The 15,832-nt window shown below is 41.6% G+C and overlaps 1 protein-coding gene across 2 annotated transcripts in view; it reads right to left on the bottom strand.

Moving 5' to 3' along the window:
• The window catches only part of camk4 (calcium/calmodulin-dependent protein kinase IV), a 297,761-nt gene that overhangs the window by 183,023 nt on the left and 98,906 nt on the right, over nucleotides 1-15,832 (bottom strand). The window contains exons 3-4 of one of the 2 annotated variants that reach the window (XM_068029815.1): nucleotides 11,056-11,118; nucleotides 1,888-1,970 (exon numbers count right to left, since the gene is read on the bottom strand). In XM_068029815.1, coding sequence (XP_067885916.1) covers nucleotides 1,888-1,970; nucleotides 11,056-11,118 — 146 coding nt within the window. The remainder of the gene's footprint in view (nucleotides 1-1,887; nucleotides 1,971-11,055; nucleotides 11,119-15,832) is intronic. The other variant, XM_068029817.1, reaches the window with a different exon arrangement.

Below are 15,832 nucleotides of genomic sequence, written 5' to 3'. Positions count from 1 at the left end.
TCTGTATTTTCACACTGAAATAAAGCAGTTTAACAATTAGTATCAGGCTTCATCTCACTGAGCCTTTCTCAGGTCGCATTCATCGCTGTTTTCAAATCCCTCTGTGGTCTCACCCCTCCCTATCTCTGAAATCTCCTCCAGCCCCACAACCCTCCAAGATATCTTTGCTCATGTAGTTCTGGCCTCTTCAGCATCCTTAATCTTAACCACTCCACAACTGGTGGTCATGCCTTCAGCAGTCTAGGCCCCAATTTCTGGAATTCTCCCACTAAATCTTTCCACCTGTCTAACTCTCTTTCGTCCTTTAAGACGCTCCTTAAACCCTACCTCTTTGACCAAATTTTTGGCCATCTGCCCTAATATTGCCTTACGTAGCTTGGTGTCACATTTTGCTCTACAGAAGCTCCTGAGAAGTACCTTGGGACTCTTTTTATTACATTAAAGGTGCTAAATAAATCCAAGTCATTGTTGTTGATAGTGTTGTCTACATACTTCACAATAACACCATTATATTTATCCATTGAGGTTTTTTTTTTGTATCTTTTAATGACTTTGTTCTAACTAAAAGCACTAAGTCTCACCCAAAAGCCTGGAATTGTTATTGTTGTCCAGAGCTGTGGCTCTGTCTGCTGAATTTGTAGTGCAGTTTGAGCAGGTGCCATTTACTCAATTCTCTAGATGCATTAAAGAGGGAGAGAGGAAGTCTGGTGTCAGAGAGGGGTTAGGGTTTAAGAGGGAGGAAGACTGTGAATTGAATGTGGGCCGCTTGCTTTGCCAGTAGTGGACCTAAAGATAAGACCTGGAAAGAGCGGTTGGGAGAGGTTGGGACTGATCAAAGGCAGGCAGTAGCCCCCAGGAGTTCTGTGGAGCCTGGGAGTAAAAAAAAATTTTTTTGGTGTCAGCCATTTGTTAGGCCACAGCAATCCTTCAAGAACCTGGAGCGATGCAGGCCCAGCATCTACTCTGCTCAGCACTAACTAATTTTTCTCAGGAATCCTTACCTTCATAGGCCCCTCATCAGTATATGCAAGGGTCCTAATGCCTGTTTAAGGCTGCCTTCCGAGTATTACTCAATGCCAATGTGACATCAGACACATCTGAGGCGCAGGACATAGGCCTGTGAAATGTGTTATTTTTCCTCCATTTTATGCTCGGAAAACAGGCTCAACCAATTTCCATCCCCTTATGCACTTCCTGTCAACTTTTTCTATGAAAATTTCCTCTGTTCAAATCTATGATGGAAACTTTCCTTTGTAATATTTCCTGCTGTACTTCAATCCTCCCAGTGGAAATGCTGAAGTACCACCAATAGCCTGAGGATATAATTACATTGTAACTACTTACACAAGATGTTTCATTATATATGTGGACATAGGAATTTATAATAGAAAAGTACATAACTTAGGACAGAATGAGTGACTTTAAAACGGGACCTCAATTATATCTCTATGACTTGGATGGCCTGGTTTAAATATCCCACAGCCTCTTGCTCTTTTCACTTGAATAAGATGCGTGATCTTGACTTCCACTGGATACCAACTAGAATATACTAAAAGTTTTCTGTACCACATACATTTTTTGTAAGTGCCATACTAACTTCCTGTAACACATTTTCCATTGCCATTTATTGCTAATACTTCTATTCATGAAGAACAGCACACCCTCTGACTCACTGTAATCACTGCGCAGATTTTTATGCAGACTCAACACATGTATATATACTCACACAGACACACACAAAACTGCAAACTTATAAAATGATATTTACAAAGTAAACCGACTTTGTGAAAAGTATGTAAATTCCTGACAGTTAAAAGCTGCTTGAGTCTGGTACTGCAGCTTTTTATTTCCTTATCAATCTAGCTCCAAGATCAATAAATCAGACACCTGTCAAATAGCTCTCCTCCTGTGACCAGTTCCAGAACCAAGTTAATCTCTGATAGAGTCTCAAAGATCTCTTTCAGTCTAATCTGTAAAAGAAATTATTTGTTAAGAAAATTACATATGAAAAGCCACCATTATTAATTAGGATTTTTCTAAACCTTTATTAATAAACATCCCAAAAATATGAATTAAACTGATAACTGGCTTGGTATTTATCATTCTCAGTTATTATCAGAATGGAACCAAAATACAATGGATTATGGTGTTATGCATTTAATGCCAGGTCATGGTAAGGCTTGGGTTTGTGCTTGAAATCCTCTGCTTTCTGGTTGTTACTAATGGAATATGATAAGCAGAGTTCAGATCCTTCACATAGATGCAGCAAATGGGTGGGAAAGTCACTTGTTCACTCTCTCATACATCAAAGTGGCTTCTTTCAAAATCATAAAGGCAGTGAATTGAGAACAGGTTTGCCTGCCCTTCCAAATGGATAATACATAAATTAAAAGGAGAATTGTTGGTATTATCAAAAGAAATAAATTTATACCTCAGATGATTGTGATCAATGTAATAGTCAAAATTAATTTCCAATAAATATCAGCATCATGGTAAAACTTAAGTTATTAAAAGTCTCATTTTAACTCTGCCTGGCAGGAAAAAGTCAGGCAGTCAAAATCCTGGCCCAATGCTTCCGGTTCGCAACACATTCCCAGCTCCCATCATTGCTGGGCTTTTGGCAGCATCTAGGTCACCCATCACAGACAAATAGGAGCCTCATTAATATTAAAATGTTGGATTCAAATTACATCATTTTGGCTCTGACGTGATTTTAACTTCTAATCACAACAGTATTCTGGCAATGCCAGAGCCACCAATAAAAGCTGACAGAAAGCAGGAACATGGTCAGAAAAAGCCTATGTAAATTGAAATGCATAATTTTTAAAGGTCTTTTGTGTGGCAGGAGAGTAGATATGTTCCTCCCAGCCCCACAAGGAATCCTTGGGCCTCCACTGCCTTGTGCTTCCATCCCCTCCTGCATGACCACTGAGTGCTGCTGGGGTCTGCACTGAGTGCTGCTGGAGGTCACAGAGTGTGAAGAAGGGAGTTTGGTAAGTGAGGAGATTTTAAGGGTTAATCTCTAAAGTCTAGTTTTTGGTTTGTTTACATTTTGCAATTAACTAAAGTTACTGTTTAAGAGACAAGTTTCTTACAGTTATAAACAGGGGTATACAAGCTTTCTCAGAGTAGCTGTAGCTAGTTAATTAGGTAATTAGCTTAAACTGGTTTAAGTGCATGGCTCAAAGACTGGTGTGGTAGAAGTAGGTTCTGGTTCGTGGGGGACTGACACCAGTACTGGGGAAAGTGGGGGCTGTACTGTTGGGACAGTCTACACCTGAACTGTGCTGGGACCAGTATTCTAGTGAGCCGCATAACTAGGAAAGTACAGAGGGTTTAAAACTTACAGTGGGGGCAAGGGATCAAATTTAGGAAGGTGTGGTAAATCAAAGAGTAGAGACAAGGCAAGAGGACAGTGAGTAAAAATCGAAGAGTATATCAGCAGACAAAGCTAGAGGTTACAAAAATAATAAAAAGGACAAAACTAAAGGCTCTGTATCTAAATGCACGTAGCATTCGAAACAAAACAGATGAACTCAACGCAAATAGAAATAAATAAGTATGATCTGATAGCCATTACAGTGACATGGCTGCAGGATGACATAGATTGGAACCTGAATATTGAAGGGCACATGACATTTAGGAAGGATAGGAAGCTAGGGAAAGGTGGAGGGGTGGCTCTGTTAATTAATGATGGTATTAGCACAATAGAGAGGGATGACCTAAATTCAGGAAACCATGATGTAGAAGTGGTTTGGGTACAGATGAGAAATGATACAGGCAAGAAGTCACTTGCAGGAGTGATGTACAGGCCTCCTAACAGTAACCACATGGTAGGATGGGTATCAGGCAAGCCCCCCACCTGTCAAGAATGAGGAAAATTAATTTCGCCACATGAACATTGATTTTAAATAGTTGCTGGTGAAGAAAGAACTTGCTTTCAAAATACAATTGGAGATTTTGACCGGAGACAGACATTAGCATATCAACAGACAGTCCTTCAGAGGACAAAGGAGCTATTCCCTGCTCCAATTTAATACACAATGGACTCTTGATTATCAGACATTAAAAGGTGGAAAGGCTAGTATTCCAGGTTAACTGCTAAAATGGTCGAAAACACAAACAGATGTGGTCGGACCAGTTTGGTCACGTGACTGGCTGACTGTTGGGAGTTTTTTGTACTTGAACTTCCAACAGGGAATTTAAAGGCAGAAAGCACTTTACTCCTGGACTGAGAAGACCTCTCTCCTATCTGATCTCATCTCGCTCTCACCAGAAACCATTGATCACACATGAACCCCAAGAGAGAAAGGTCTTCTAGAGTGAGCAAGGTTTAAGAAGAATCCTGGGCCCCAACAAAAAGCATGACTACTTACAAAAGGACTACACTGAGCTCGAAACACAGTAAACAAGAAACTCTTCTGATATTGCCTCAAACCTCTCCATTTTATTTTTCTTCTCTTTTCTGTCTCTATTTGCATGTGTGTGTATCGCGTGCGCATGCTAGCATGGGAGCATCGTATATCCGTAGGCGTTAACCGTATGAGAGTTTAGGGTTTAATACATTTCACCTTTCTTCTTTAAACCTAAGAAAACCCGGTGTGCTCATTTCTTTGCCTTATAATTGGAAAGTGGTGAACAAGGATTCACCAACGGGGGAGCTCAAAACACAGTGTGTTTAAAAATTAAACCATGTTATAATAAGACCAGGTGACGACAGTAAAAGACCCCAAGACACCTTTCTCACCTGGTCGTAACAACGGGGTATAAAGGAAGAAATAATGGGTGCTTGTCAGAAAGGTATGGCGATAATCATGGGGGATTTTAATCTACATACAGACTGGAAAAATCAGATGGGCAAAGGTAGCCTAGATGAGTTCATAGAATGTTTTCGGGATAGTTTCTTAGAACAGCACGTTCTGGAGCCAACCAGAGAGCAGGCTATAACAAAACATGGTATTTGCAATGAGATAAGTAATGACCTCATAGTGAAGGCGCCCCTAGACAGCAGCGATCATAACATGATTGAATTTGACATTCAGTTTGAGAAGAGTGGGTCTAAGACTAGTATTTTAATCTTAAATAAGGGCAATTATGAGGGCATGAAAGCAGAGCTCACTAAAGTGAACTGGCAAAGTAGGTTACAGGATAGCCCAATAGAAATGCAGTGGCAGACACTTAAGGGGATATTTCAGAATACACAGAATAGATACATTTCAACGAGAAAGAAAAGTTCCAAGGGAAGCACCCACCATCCGTGGTTAACTAAAAAAGTTAAAGATAGTATCAAACTTAAAGAAAAAGCATATAATTGTGAAAGATGAGTGGCAGATCAGAAGATTGGACAGAATATGAAAAGCAGCAAAGAACAACTAAAAGATTAATAAGGAGGAAATAATAGAGTACAAGGGAAAGCTGTCTAAAAATATAAAAACAGATAGTCAGAGTTTCTATAGATATTTTAAAAAGAGTTACCAGAGTGGTATCAGCACAAAAGAGAGGGATGAATTAAACAGGTATTTTGCATCGGTCCTCACCCAAGAGGATATAAGTAACATACTAGAAATGGCTGTAAATCAGGAAATGGAAGGGAGGGAGGAACTCAAGAAAATTACAATCACCAGGGAAGTGGTACTGAACAAATTGTTGCAGCTGCGGGCTGACAAGCCCCAGGTCCTGATGTACTTCATCCTAGAGTCCTAAAAGAAGTGGTGAGTGAGATAGTTGGTTTTAATTTTCCAAAACTCCCTAGATTCTGGGAAGGTTCCATTAGATTGGAAAATAGCCAATGTGACTCCTTTATTCAAAAAGGGAAGGAGACAGAAAGCAGGAAACTACAGGCCAGTTAGCTTAACATCTGTCATCGGGAAAATGTTAGAAGATATTATTAAAGGCATTATAGCAGAGCACTTAGAAAAGTTCAAGGTAATCAGGCAGATCAACATGGGTTTGTGAAAGGGAAATCATGTTTAAGCAATTTATTGAAGTTCTTTGAAGAAGTAACATGTGCTGTGGATAATGGGGAACTGGTGAATGTACTGTACTTAGATTTCCAGAAGGGACTAGATAAGATGCCACATCAAAGGTTATTGCGAAAAATAAAAGCTCATGGTGTGGGGGTAACATATTGGCATGATGGAAGATTGGCTAGCTAACTGGAAACAGAGAGTAGGCATAAATGGGCATTTTCTCATTGGCAAGATGTAATGGGTAGTGTGCTACAGGGTTCAGTGCTGGGGCCTCAACTTTTTACAATTTATATAAATGACTTGTATGAAGGGACCGAAGGTATGGTTGCTAAATTTGCTGATGACACAAAGATAGGTAGGAAAGTAATTTGTGAAGAGGACATAAGGAGGTGACAAAGGGGTTTAGATAGCTTAAGTGAGTGGGCAAAGATCTGGCAAATGGAGTATAATGTGGGAAAATGTGAAATTGTCCACTTTGGCAGCAAGAATAAAAAAGCATAATATCTAAATGGTGAGAGACTGCAGAGCTCTGAGATTCAGAGGGACCTGGGTGTCCTTGTGCATGAATTGCAGGTACCACAAGTAATTAGGAAAGCTAATTGAATGACATTGTTTATTGCAAGGGGAACAGAATACAAAAGTAGGGAGGTTATGCTTCAGTTATACAGGGCTTTGATGAGACCACATCTGGCGTACTGTGTACAGCATTGGTCTCCTTATTTAAAGAAGGATATAAAGCGTTGGAAACAGTTCAGAGAAGGTTTACTAGACTAATACCTGGAAAGGGAAGGTAGTTTTATGAGGAACGGTTGGACAGGCTAAGCTTGTATCTGCTGGAGTTTAGAAAAGTAATAGGCTACTTGATTGAAACATATAAGATTCTGAGAAGTCTTGACAGGGTGGATGTGGAAAGGATGCTTCCACTTGTGGGAGAATCTAAAACGAGAAATCACTGTTTAAAAATAAGGGGTTGCCCATTTAAGACAGAGATTATTAGAAATATTTTCTCTCAGACGATCGTGAGTCTTTTGAACTCTCTTCCTCAAAAGGCGGTGGAAGCAGAGTCTTCGAATATTTTTAAGGCAGAGATAGATAGATTCTTGATAAGCAAGGGGGTAAAAGGGTATCGGGGGTAGGTGGAAATGTGGAGTTGAGGTTACAATCAGATCAGCCATTATCTTGCTGAATGGCGGAGCAGGCTCAAGGGGCTGAATGGCTTACACCCACTCCTAATTCGTATGTTCCTATGTACTTTTGGACGCACCCCTTACCACTTGCCTTCGAACCAGGACTGCCCCGTTGAAACCCAGCAGTGGTCTCCAGCTGATCATTCCGCTGGGTTCAGGCAAGAGTTTCAGCTATATCATTTGAACGAGGTCCAGAAGCTAAAATCTCCCGAGTGTCACACTGCAAGGGGGCGGATGGGTTGATAGCAGCCTCGGCCCCGAAAAGCAACACTCGTGCTTTGAGGTAAAATTGGGCCTTGAAAAGCAGAACACGTCTATTCTGTTTCCAAATTTTAAGTTGCGACGGGATTAGAAAATATAGTTTTAAGAACTATACAGCCCAATGTGATATTTTTGTGCAGATACAGGAGCCATTATTGCAACCTTTTGGGTACAAACGTGTTCTCCCTTGGTAGTGATCCTTGCAGGAAGGTTTGCAAGTGCTGTTGGGGATGGTTTAAAGTAGTATGGCATGGGAATGGGAAGCTGAGGGCAATTTCAGATAGGACAAATTCTGGGCAGGGAATGGGAGGCAGAAAATTAGCGAGTGACTCTGAAAGACAGAAGAAGCAAAGGTTAAAAAGGGTGCAGCATAGGAATTTGGCAGTGTTAAAAGGTATTTATTTAAATGCAAGGAGTATAGCAAATGAAGCCAATGAGCTGAGGACACAGATAGACACACGGCAACACGATATCACTGCTATAACGGAAACTTGGCTTAAAGAGGGGCAAAAATGGCAGCTCAACAACTCTGGATATACAGTTTTCAGGTGGGATAGAGAGGGGGATAAAAAAGGAGGGGTGTAGCATTATTGGTTAAGGAATCAATAACAACTGTGAGGAGGGATGATATGCTAAATGAATCATCAAATGAGGCCATATGGGTTGAGCTCAGAAGTAAAAAAGGGGCAGCCACACTACTAACAGTGTACCCCCTAATAGTAAGAGGGAGATAGAAGAACAAATATGTAGGCAAAGTTCTGAGTGCAAAAACTATATGGCAATAATAGTTGGGGATAGTTTGGGATACAAACAGTGTGAAGGGCACAAAATTCTTGAACTGCATTCAAGAGAACCTTTTTAGCCAGAATGCAACAAGCCCAACGAGAGGGGGTATAATTCTAGATTTAGTCTTAAGAAATGAAGCTTGGCAAGCGGATGAAGTAGCAGTGGGTGACCATTTTGGAGGTAGTGACCACAATACAGTTAGTTTTAGCATAATCATGGAAAAGGACAAAGATAAAACAGGAGTAAAAGTTCTAAATTGGGGGAAGGCAAATTTTACGAAGCTGAGAGGTGATCTGGTGAAAGTGGATTGGATACAGCTACTTGAAGGAAAATCAGTGGCAAACCAGTGGGAGGCATTCAAAAGCGAGATTCTGGAGGCACAGTGTAGACGTGTCCCCACAAAGATAAAGGGTGGTATGGCCCAATCTAGAGCCCCCTGGTTACCTAGAGGCATACAGGGTAAGATACAGCAGAGAAAGAATGCTTATGACGGTCACAAAAAAATTTAATACTTTAGAAAGCCTAGACGAGTGTAGAAAGTGCAGGGGTGAAGTAAAAAAGGAAATTAGAAAAGCCAAGAGAGGACATGAAAATTTATGAGCAGGTAAAATCAAGGAAAACCCAAAGATGTTTTATCAGTATATTAAGAGCAAGAGGGTAACTAAGGAAAGGATAGGGCCTATCAGACATGTACAAGGGAACTTATGTGTGGATGCAGAAGATGTGGGCAGGGTTCTTAATGAGATTTTTGTCTCTGCCTTCACAAAGGAGAGGGATGATGCAGAGATTGTAGTAAAAGAGGAGGATTGTGAAATATTCAATACGATAAACATAATGAGAGAGGAAGTATTAGAGGGTCTGACATCCTTGAAAGTGGATAAATTGCCAGGGCCAGATGGATTGTATCCCAGGTTGTTAAAGGAAGCCAGGGAGGAAATAGCAGATGCTCTGAGGATCATCTTCAAATCCTCACTAGATACAGGCGAAGTACCAGAGGATTGGAGGTCTGTGAACGTTGTACCATTGTTTAAAAAGGGTGTAAGGGATAGGCCAAATAATTATAGGCTGGTCAGTCTGACCTCAGTGGTGGGTAAATTATTAGAGATAGGATAAACTGCCACTTAGAAAGGCATGGATTAATCAGGGATAGTCAGCATGGATTTATTAAGGGAAGGTCGTGTCTTACTAACTTGATTGAATTTTTGAGGAAGTAACAAGGAGGATTGATGAGATAGTGCAGTGGATATGGTCTACATGGATTTTAGTAAGGCATGTGACAAGGTCCTACATGGCAGACTGGTCAGAACAATAAAAGCCCATGGGATACAGGGGAATGTGGCAAGTTGGATCCAAAATTTGTTCAGTGACAAGAAACAAAGGGTAGTGGTTGACAGATATTTTTGCCAATGGAAAGTGGTTTCCAGTGGCATTCCACAGGTTTCAGTGTTGGGTCTCTTGCTGTTTGTGGTATATATTAATGATTTGGACTAAATGTGGGGGCATGATTGGGAAATTTGCTGATGACACAAAAATTGGCTGTGTAGTTGATGGTGAAGAGGATAGCTGTAGACTCCAGAATGAGATCAATGCTTTGGTTGAGTGGGAGGAAAAGTGGCAAATGGAATTCAGTCCAGACGAGTGTGAGGTAATGCATTTGGGGAGGGCAAACAAAGCAAGGGAATACACAATAAATGGGAGGATATTGAGAAGGATAGAAGTAGTTAGAGACCTTGGAGTGCATGTCCACAGGTCCCTGAAGGTGGCAGGACAGGTAGATAGAGTGGTGAAGAAGGCATATGGAATGCTTTCCTTTATCAGCCGAGGTATAGAATACAAAAGCAGGAATGTAATGCTGGATCAGTATAAAATGCTGGTTAGGTCACAGCTGGAGTATTGTGCACAGATCTGGTCACCACATTACAGGAAGGACATAATTGCTCTAGAGAGAGTACAGAGGAGATTTACAAGAATGTTGCCAGGGCTTGAAAATTGCAGCTGTGAAGAAAGAATGGGTAGGCTAGGGTTGTTTTCCTTAGAACAGAGGAAGCTGAGGGGTGACTTAATTGAGGTGCACAAAATTATGAGGGGCCTGTAGACCTGTTTCCCCTAGTGGAGAGGTCAATTACCAGGGGGCACAGATTTAAGGTGATTGGTAGAAGGATTAGAGGGGACATGAGGAAAAACCTTTTCACCCAGAGGGTGATGGGTGTCTGGAATTCACTGCCCGGATCGATGGTGGAGGCAGAAACCCTAAACATTTAAAAGGTACCTGGACATGCACCTGAAGTGCTGTAACCTGCAAGGCTACGGACCAGGTGCCGGAAGTTGGTACTAAATTGAGCAGCTAGTTTTTTCAGCCAGCGCAGATACCTTGGGCTGAATGGCCTCCTTTTGTGCCGTAACACTTCTATGGTTCTAGCAACGAACCACCTGAAATTCATAGTGTATCAACATTTTCAGAGAAGAGCAAAGATCTGACAAAATTTATGCCTGCTTAAAAAGAAAAAGTAGAAAACATTCAGCAGTAGTTTGAAACATACCATAAAGTCGAAAACTGTCCTTCTCCTGGTTACCTACTTGAAATGCTGTCGTGGCATCCATATGCTAATGTTAATATGCAATTGTATCATAAAGGACACAAAAATAGCTAAATATATTTGTGCTTCTATCCAATTGTGAGCAATCAAAATTGATATAAAACATTTCAAAATATATCATATTATATCTGCAAGTTTTAAATCATTAGGTTCCTGACACAAAAAGGGGAAAAATTACTAGGGTTTTCGTCCTGGATAATATATTAGTAAATGGACAAGTTAGATATTGTGATGAACATAGTAATTCATACTTACAATATTGGGGTGGGAGAGTCGAAGTAGAACTCCTACTTCAGTTCGAACTATTTTTTTATCTATCTGTGAAACAATGGCAAATATAAACAAATTTTACTACAGTATAAATTAAATAAAATGTTTAAATTTTGTTAGCCCAGACAGTGCCTCAAAATTCTTGGACACCTGCTCTTGGCTACGTCTCCTTAAGTGCAGGCATGCAGAAAAATGGAATGAACTTAGAGCATTTTTTCTGACAGCATAATTATGAGATATGATTAACAAAATATCAGTCTCCCCAGTGGATATACTAAAGCTCATCGCTGCTTTGGCTCTAACCATTCTGGATTTATACTTGAAAAGGAAAAAAAAATTAGGGCTGTAAGAAAAGAGCAGGGCAGTGGGACTAATTGGATAGCTCTTTCAAAGAGCCACACTGGTACAATGGGCCAATTGGCCTCCTTCTGTGATGTATGATTCTATGAATATCTTTGCGACAACATTACACCGAGCCAAAGTGCTGACTCTGCCTGGTTGTCAGTATCTGTTATATATGCCAGGAAAAAATATTATAAAATCCTGATAGCCAAAGCATTGCATTGCCCCTGGAGAATAGTTCTGCTTCACCTTCCAATAATAGGATGCTGCCTACTATGTCAAGGAATTACTTCGCTTTATTTCTGAAAATGTTATTTGTTGATCCCATAGCTTGGGTGTGCGTCACTTTTTTTAAAACAAAGTTTGCATTTTCTAACTTTTCTGCTGAGGTTAGCTGGACGAATTATATTGGGAATATTCACTATGGGCTGGATTTTACAAGCTTGCCGCTGGCGAGCTTCAAAAATGGCAGTCTGCTCATGCAGACTGCACGTCACGGAGTCACTGCGATATTGAGCGGCTCATTTAAATGGCCAGGGTGAACCGCATCCTCCCGCCCCCCACAATGATGTGGAGGGGGCGGGAGGCCCATCCCTGGCAATGGCCTCAGGTGCCAATGCCATTTTTAAAGGGCTTTGAGCCCTTCCATTTAGTTTAAATATTTAAAGAGAGAGAGTCATTTAAAATTTATTTAAGAAAATTAAATAAATGTTTCTAGCCCCTCTCCTACCCCACCCTAATCACCATACAATTCATTCCTTGCCCTCTCCCCCCACTAAAATATTTACCTTGTGTATCGGGCCATCCCTCCAACAAAAGTTCATAAACTTTTAACTTCACCCCTTCCCACCATCCCCGACACCAATCTGATTAGTTTGATCCCGCTCTCCACCACCACCACCCCCCCCAACCCGGTTTCCACACTGAAATACTTACCTGCTCCCCCCTCCCCACCAGTGTCCCGCATCGGCTCTCTGGACGGAGATCCAAAGGCATGGGAGTGCCAGCCACCGGCACCAATATCACAGCGGGACGGACGGCGGGAGCGGGTAAGCGATTACTGCATTTATTTGCATTGTTTTACACATGCAGATTTTGGTCCCGTCGCGAGCGGCAGGGGGACCGCCACGAGGCCTCGCCGCTGCCGGCAATATCAGGCTGGGCCTTCCCAGTGTCGAGGCCCATGGTGGGCCTCTGCCAGAGGCATTTTCTGGCACACCCCCCGCCATGAATCCCAACATCAGGGGGACTGTAAAATCCAGCCCTTTGTCTCTGTTTCCCCTCTAGTCTTCTCTTGTTTACCATCTATTTATGCATGTAAAAAAAATACGAAACTGTGGACTGAATTTTTATAGGTCGCGGCAGTTCTCTCGGCGACGAGTTTCAAAAGGTGTGAGATGTGTATTGTGGAGCCGCTGCAATATTTCACGCAGCAGCTCATTAACATGGAAGGGGCGGACTGCCCGCACCCAAAGATGTATGGGGGGCGGGCGCTCCGTCCCCGGAAACGGCATCCGGTGCCACTACGCAGGTGCTGATGCCATTTTTAAAGGGCTTCCAGGCCTTTCTGTTTCATTTTTATGTTTAAAGTGACAGGTTTTCCAATCAATTAAAATAAAATTTTATTCTCAGTTCCAATCCTTGCCCATATTCACACAAGAACCACAGATACACACAAATAGATTACAGAGGGAAAGCAAAGTTGGATAGTTGTTGTAGAGTCTGAAATAAATGGAATTTAAATACTGAATCTCAGTCCCAGAGTCCTTAGTTCAAATTGTAGTCCTGAAGTCCTCACTGGGTCACGTGCACGGTTGTAAGTTTGCTTCTCAGTCTCCGGAAGGCAGAAGAGGGGGTTTGATCCTTATCTCCTAGTTGCTGGCTGTGCTAGCCTGTAGGTTTGAGACTTTAGCTGTTTCAGCCAAGGCTTCTCTGGATGTTTACTGGAGAGAGGGAGAGAGAGAGAGAAAGTTGTTCCCTTGATGGCGTCCAGTTACTGTCTGCTTTCTGACTGACAAAGCTTAGCCTCTCCAAAATCTGCACAGCAGTCACATGGCATTTCCAAACCTCTTTGTTGGGTTAGTGAGGCCCTTCTGGAAAATTCTTTGAGATTCAAGGCTCCACACTTTAAGTTGTTCAGTCACACTTGGAAGGGGTTGGCTCTTTCAAAGTCAATGGGTGTCGATGGCTCTTGATGACAGCGTTGACAAAGCCATTTTAGGTAACTTAATCAGAGAGCACCTCATTGTTCTGGCTGAGTTGAATCAGTCATGTTGTCTCCCGCCTAATCCTTTGGTGTTTCGAAAGCATATTTTTGAGGCCATCTTGACTGCCAGATTACTCATTTTAAAAGAAGTTATTTGTGAGAATTTCCAGCAAAGGTCTCAGGCAAAGTTCCAATTGGTAAATTAATACTTTCCATTTGGCATGTGGGTTTTCATAACATAAGCCACTCACTTCCTCAAACTGCTACACCATTCAATTAGAGCATGGTTGATCTGCACCTCAAATCCATTTACCCACTTTTGTTCCATATCCCTTCATACCCTTGCCTAACAAAGATCTATCCATCTTAGTCTTGAAAGCTTCAATTGTCCTACCATTCACAGCCTTTTGGGGGAGAGAATTCCAGATCTCTACGACCCTTTATGTGAAAAATTGCTTTCTGATTTTTCTCCTAAATGGCCTAACGCTAATTTTATTATGCCCCTTTGATTCCCTGTATCTACTCCTTGGAGTTAGACAGAAAAATCTTGTATTAAATGAAATGCTGCAGTCTTCTTGATGTTGAGTTATTGCTAAAGGATTGCCATATTCTCAAATTGTGGGCCATTCCTAAATGTGAATCACACATGAGAGCAAAAATCACCAGCAAAAGTAAGGGCAGTAAGCTTATCCTTCAGTTCCAATTGGTTTACTCAAAAAACCCGAGCCATCCTTCACCAAGGTGCACAACAGAGAATCTATAGTGATGCTAATAATACAGGCGAAAGGAGGGTTCCCTCTTTTGCACCCTTCTTAGCATTTCTAGCTTTAAATATTCCTGATAAGACAGATGAAGACTGTAAACCTATTTGGGATTCAGCTTCTTATTAACACTGTAACAATGAATTTATGCACAAGTGTGTCGAAAGCATTTATCAACTTTCCTTTATACTGGATAAGAGTAGTCCTCGAGTGAAAGTACTAAATTGGGGGAAGGCTAATTATAACAATATTAGGCAGGAACTGCAGAATTTAGATTGGGGGCAGCTGTTTGAGGGTAAATCAACATCTGGCATGTAAAGGTCTTTCAAACGTTAGTTGATTAGAATCCAGGACCGGCATGTTCCTGTCAGGAAGAAGGATAAGTTGGCAAGTTTCGGGAACCTTGGATAACGAGGGATATTCTGAGCCTAGTCAAAAAGAAATAGGAAGCATTCGTAAGGGCTGGAAGGCTGGGAACAGATAAATCCCTTGAGGAATATAAAGAAAGTAGGAAGGAACTTAAGCAAGGGGTCAGGAGGGTTAAAAGGAGTCATGAAAAGTCATTGGCAAAAAGGATTAAGGAGAATCCCAAGGTTTTTTATACGTATATAAAGAGCAAGAGGGTAGCCAGGAAAAGGGTTGGCCCACTCAAGGACAGAGGAGGGAATCTATGTGTGGAGCAAGAGAAATGGGCGAGGTACTAAATGAGTACTTTGCATCAGTATTCACCAAAGAGAAGGACTTGGTGGATGATAAGTCTAGGGAAGGGAGTGTAGATAGTCTGGGTCATGTTGTTATCAAAAAGGAGGAGGTGATGGGTGTCTTGCAAAGCATTAAGGTAGATAATGGGCGGCACAGTGGCGCAGTGGTTAGCACCGCAGCCTCACAGCTCCAGCGACCCGGGTTCAATTCTGGGGACTGCCTGTGTGGAGTTTGCAAGTTCTCCCTGTGTCTGCGTGGGTTTCCTCCGGGTGCTCTGGTTTCCTCCCACATGCCAAAGACTTGCAGGTTGATAGGTAAATTGGCCATTATAAATTGCTCCCAGTATAGGTAGGTGGTAGAGAAATAGAGGGACAGGTGGGGATGTGGTAGGAATATGGAATTAGTGTAGGATTAGTATAAATGGGTGGTTGATGGTCGGCGCAGACTCGGTGGGCCGAAGGGCCTGTTTCAGTGCTGTATCTCTAAATAAAATAAAAATAAATAAAAAAATAAAAAAAATAAATAGAACAACCATGAAAGTATGTTTGTACAAACCCAACTGACTCACCAATGTCCTTTAACGAAGGGAACCTGATTCTGATGAAGGGTCACAGACCTGAAACGTGGCAGGTCAAGTAAGTAAAAATTTAGCCCATTAACTCTTTTTTCTTCCTTCACAGATGCTACCTGACCTGCTGAATATTTCCAGCATTATCTGTTTATATTAAGGAAAGCTGCCACCCCTGCCTGG

The sequence above is a fragment of the Heterodontus francisci genome, chromosome 4 (genome assembly GCF_036365525.1).
Source record: "Heterodontus francisci isolate sHetFra1 chromosome 4, sHetFra1.hap1, whole genome shotgun sequence".
NCBI lineage: Eukaryota > Metazoa > Chordata > Chondrichthyes > Heterodontiformes > Heterodontidae > Heterodontus > Heterodontus francisci.
The sequence above is the reverse complement of the archived record's forward strand: the minus strand, read 5'-3'. Positions and strand labels throughout refer to the sequence as shown.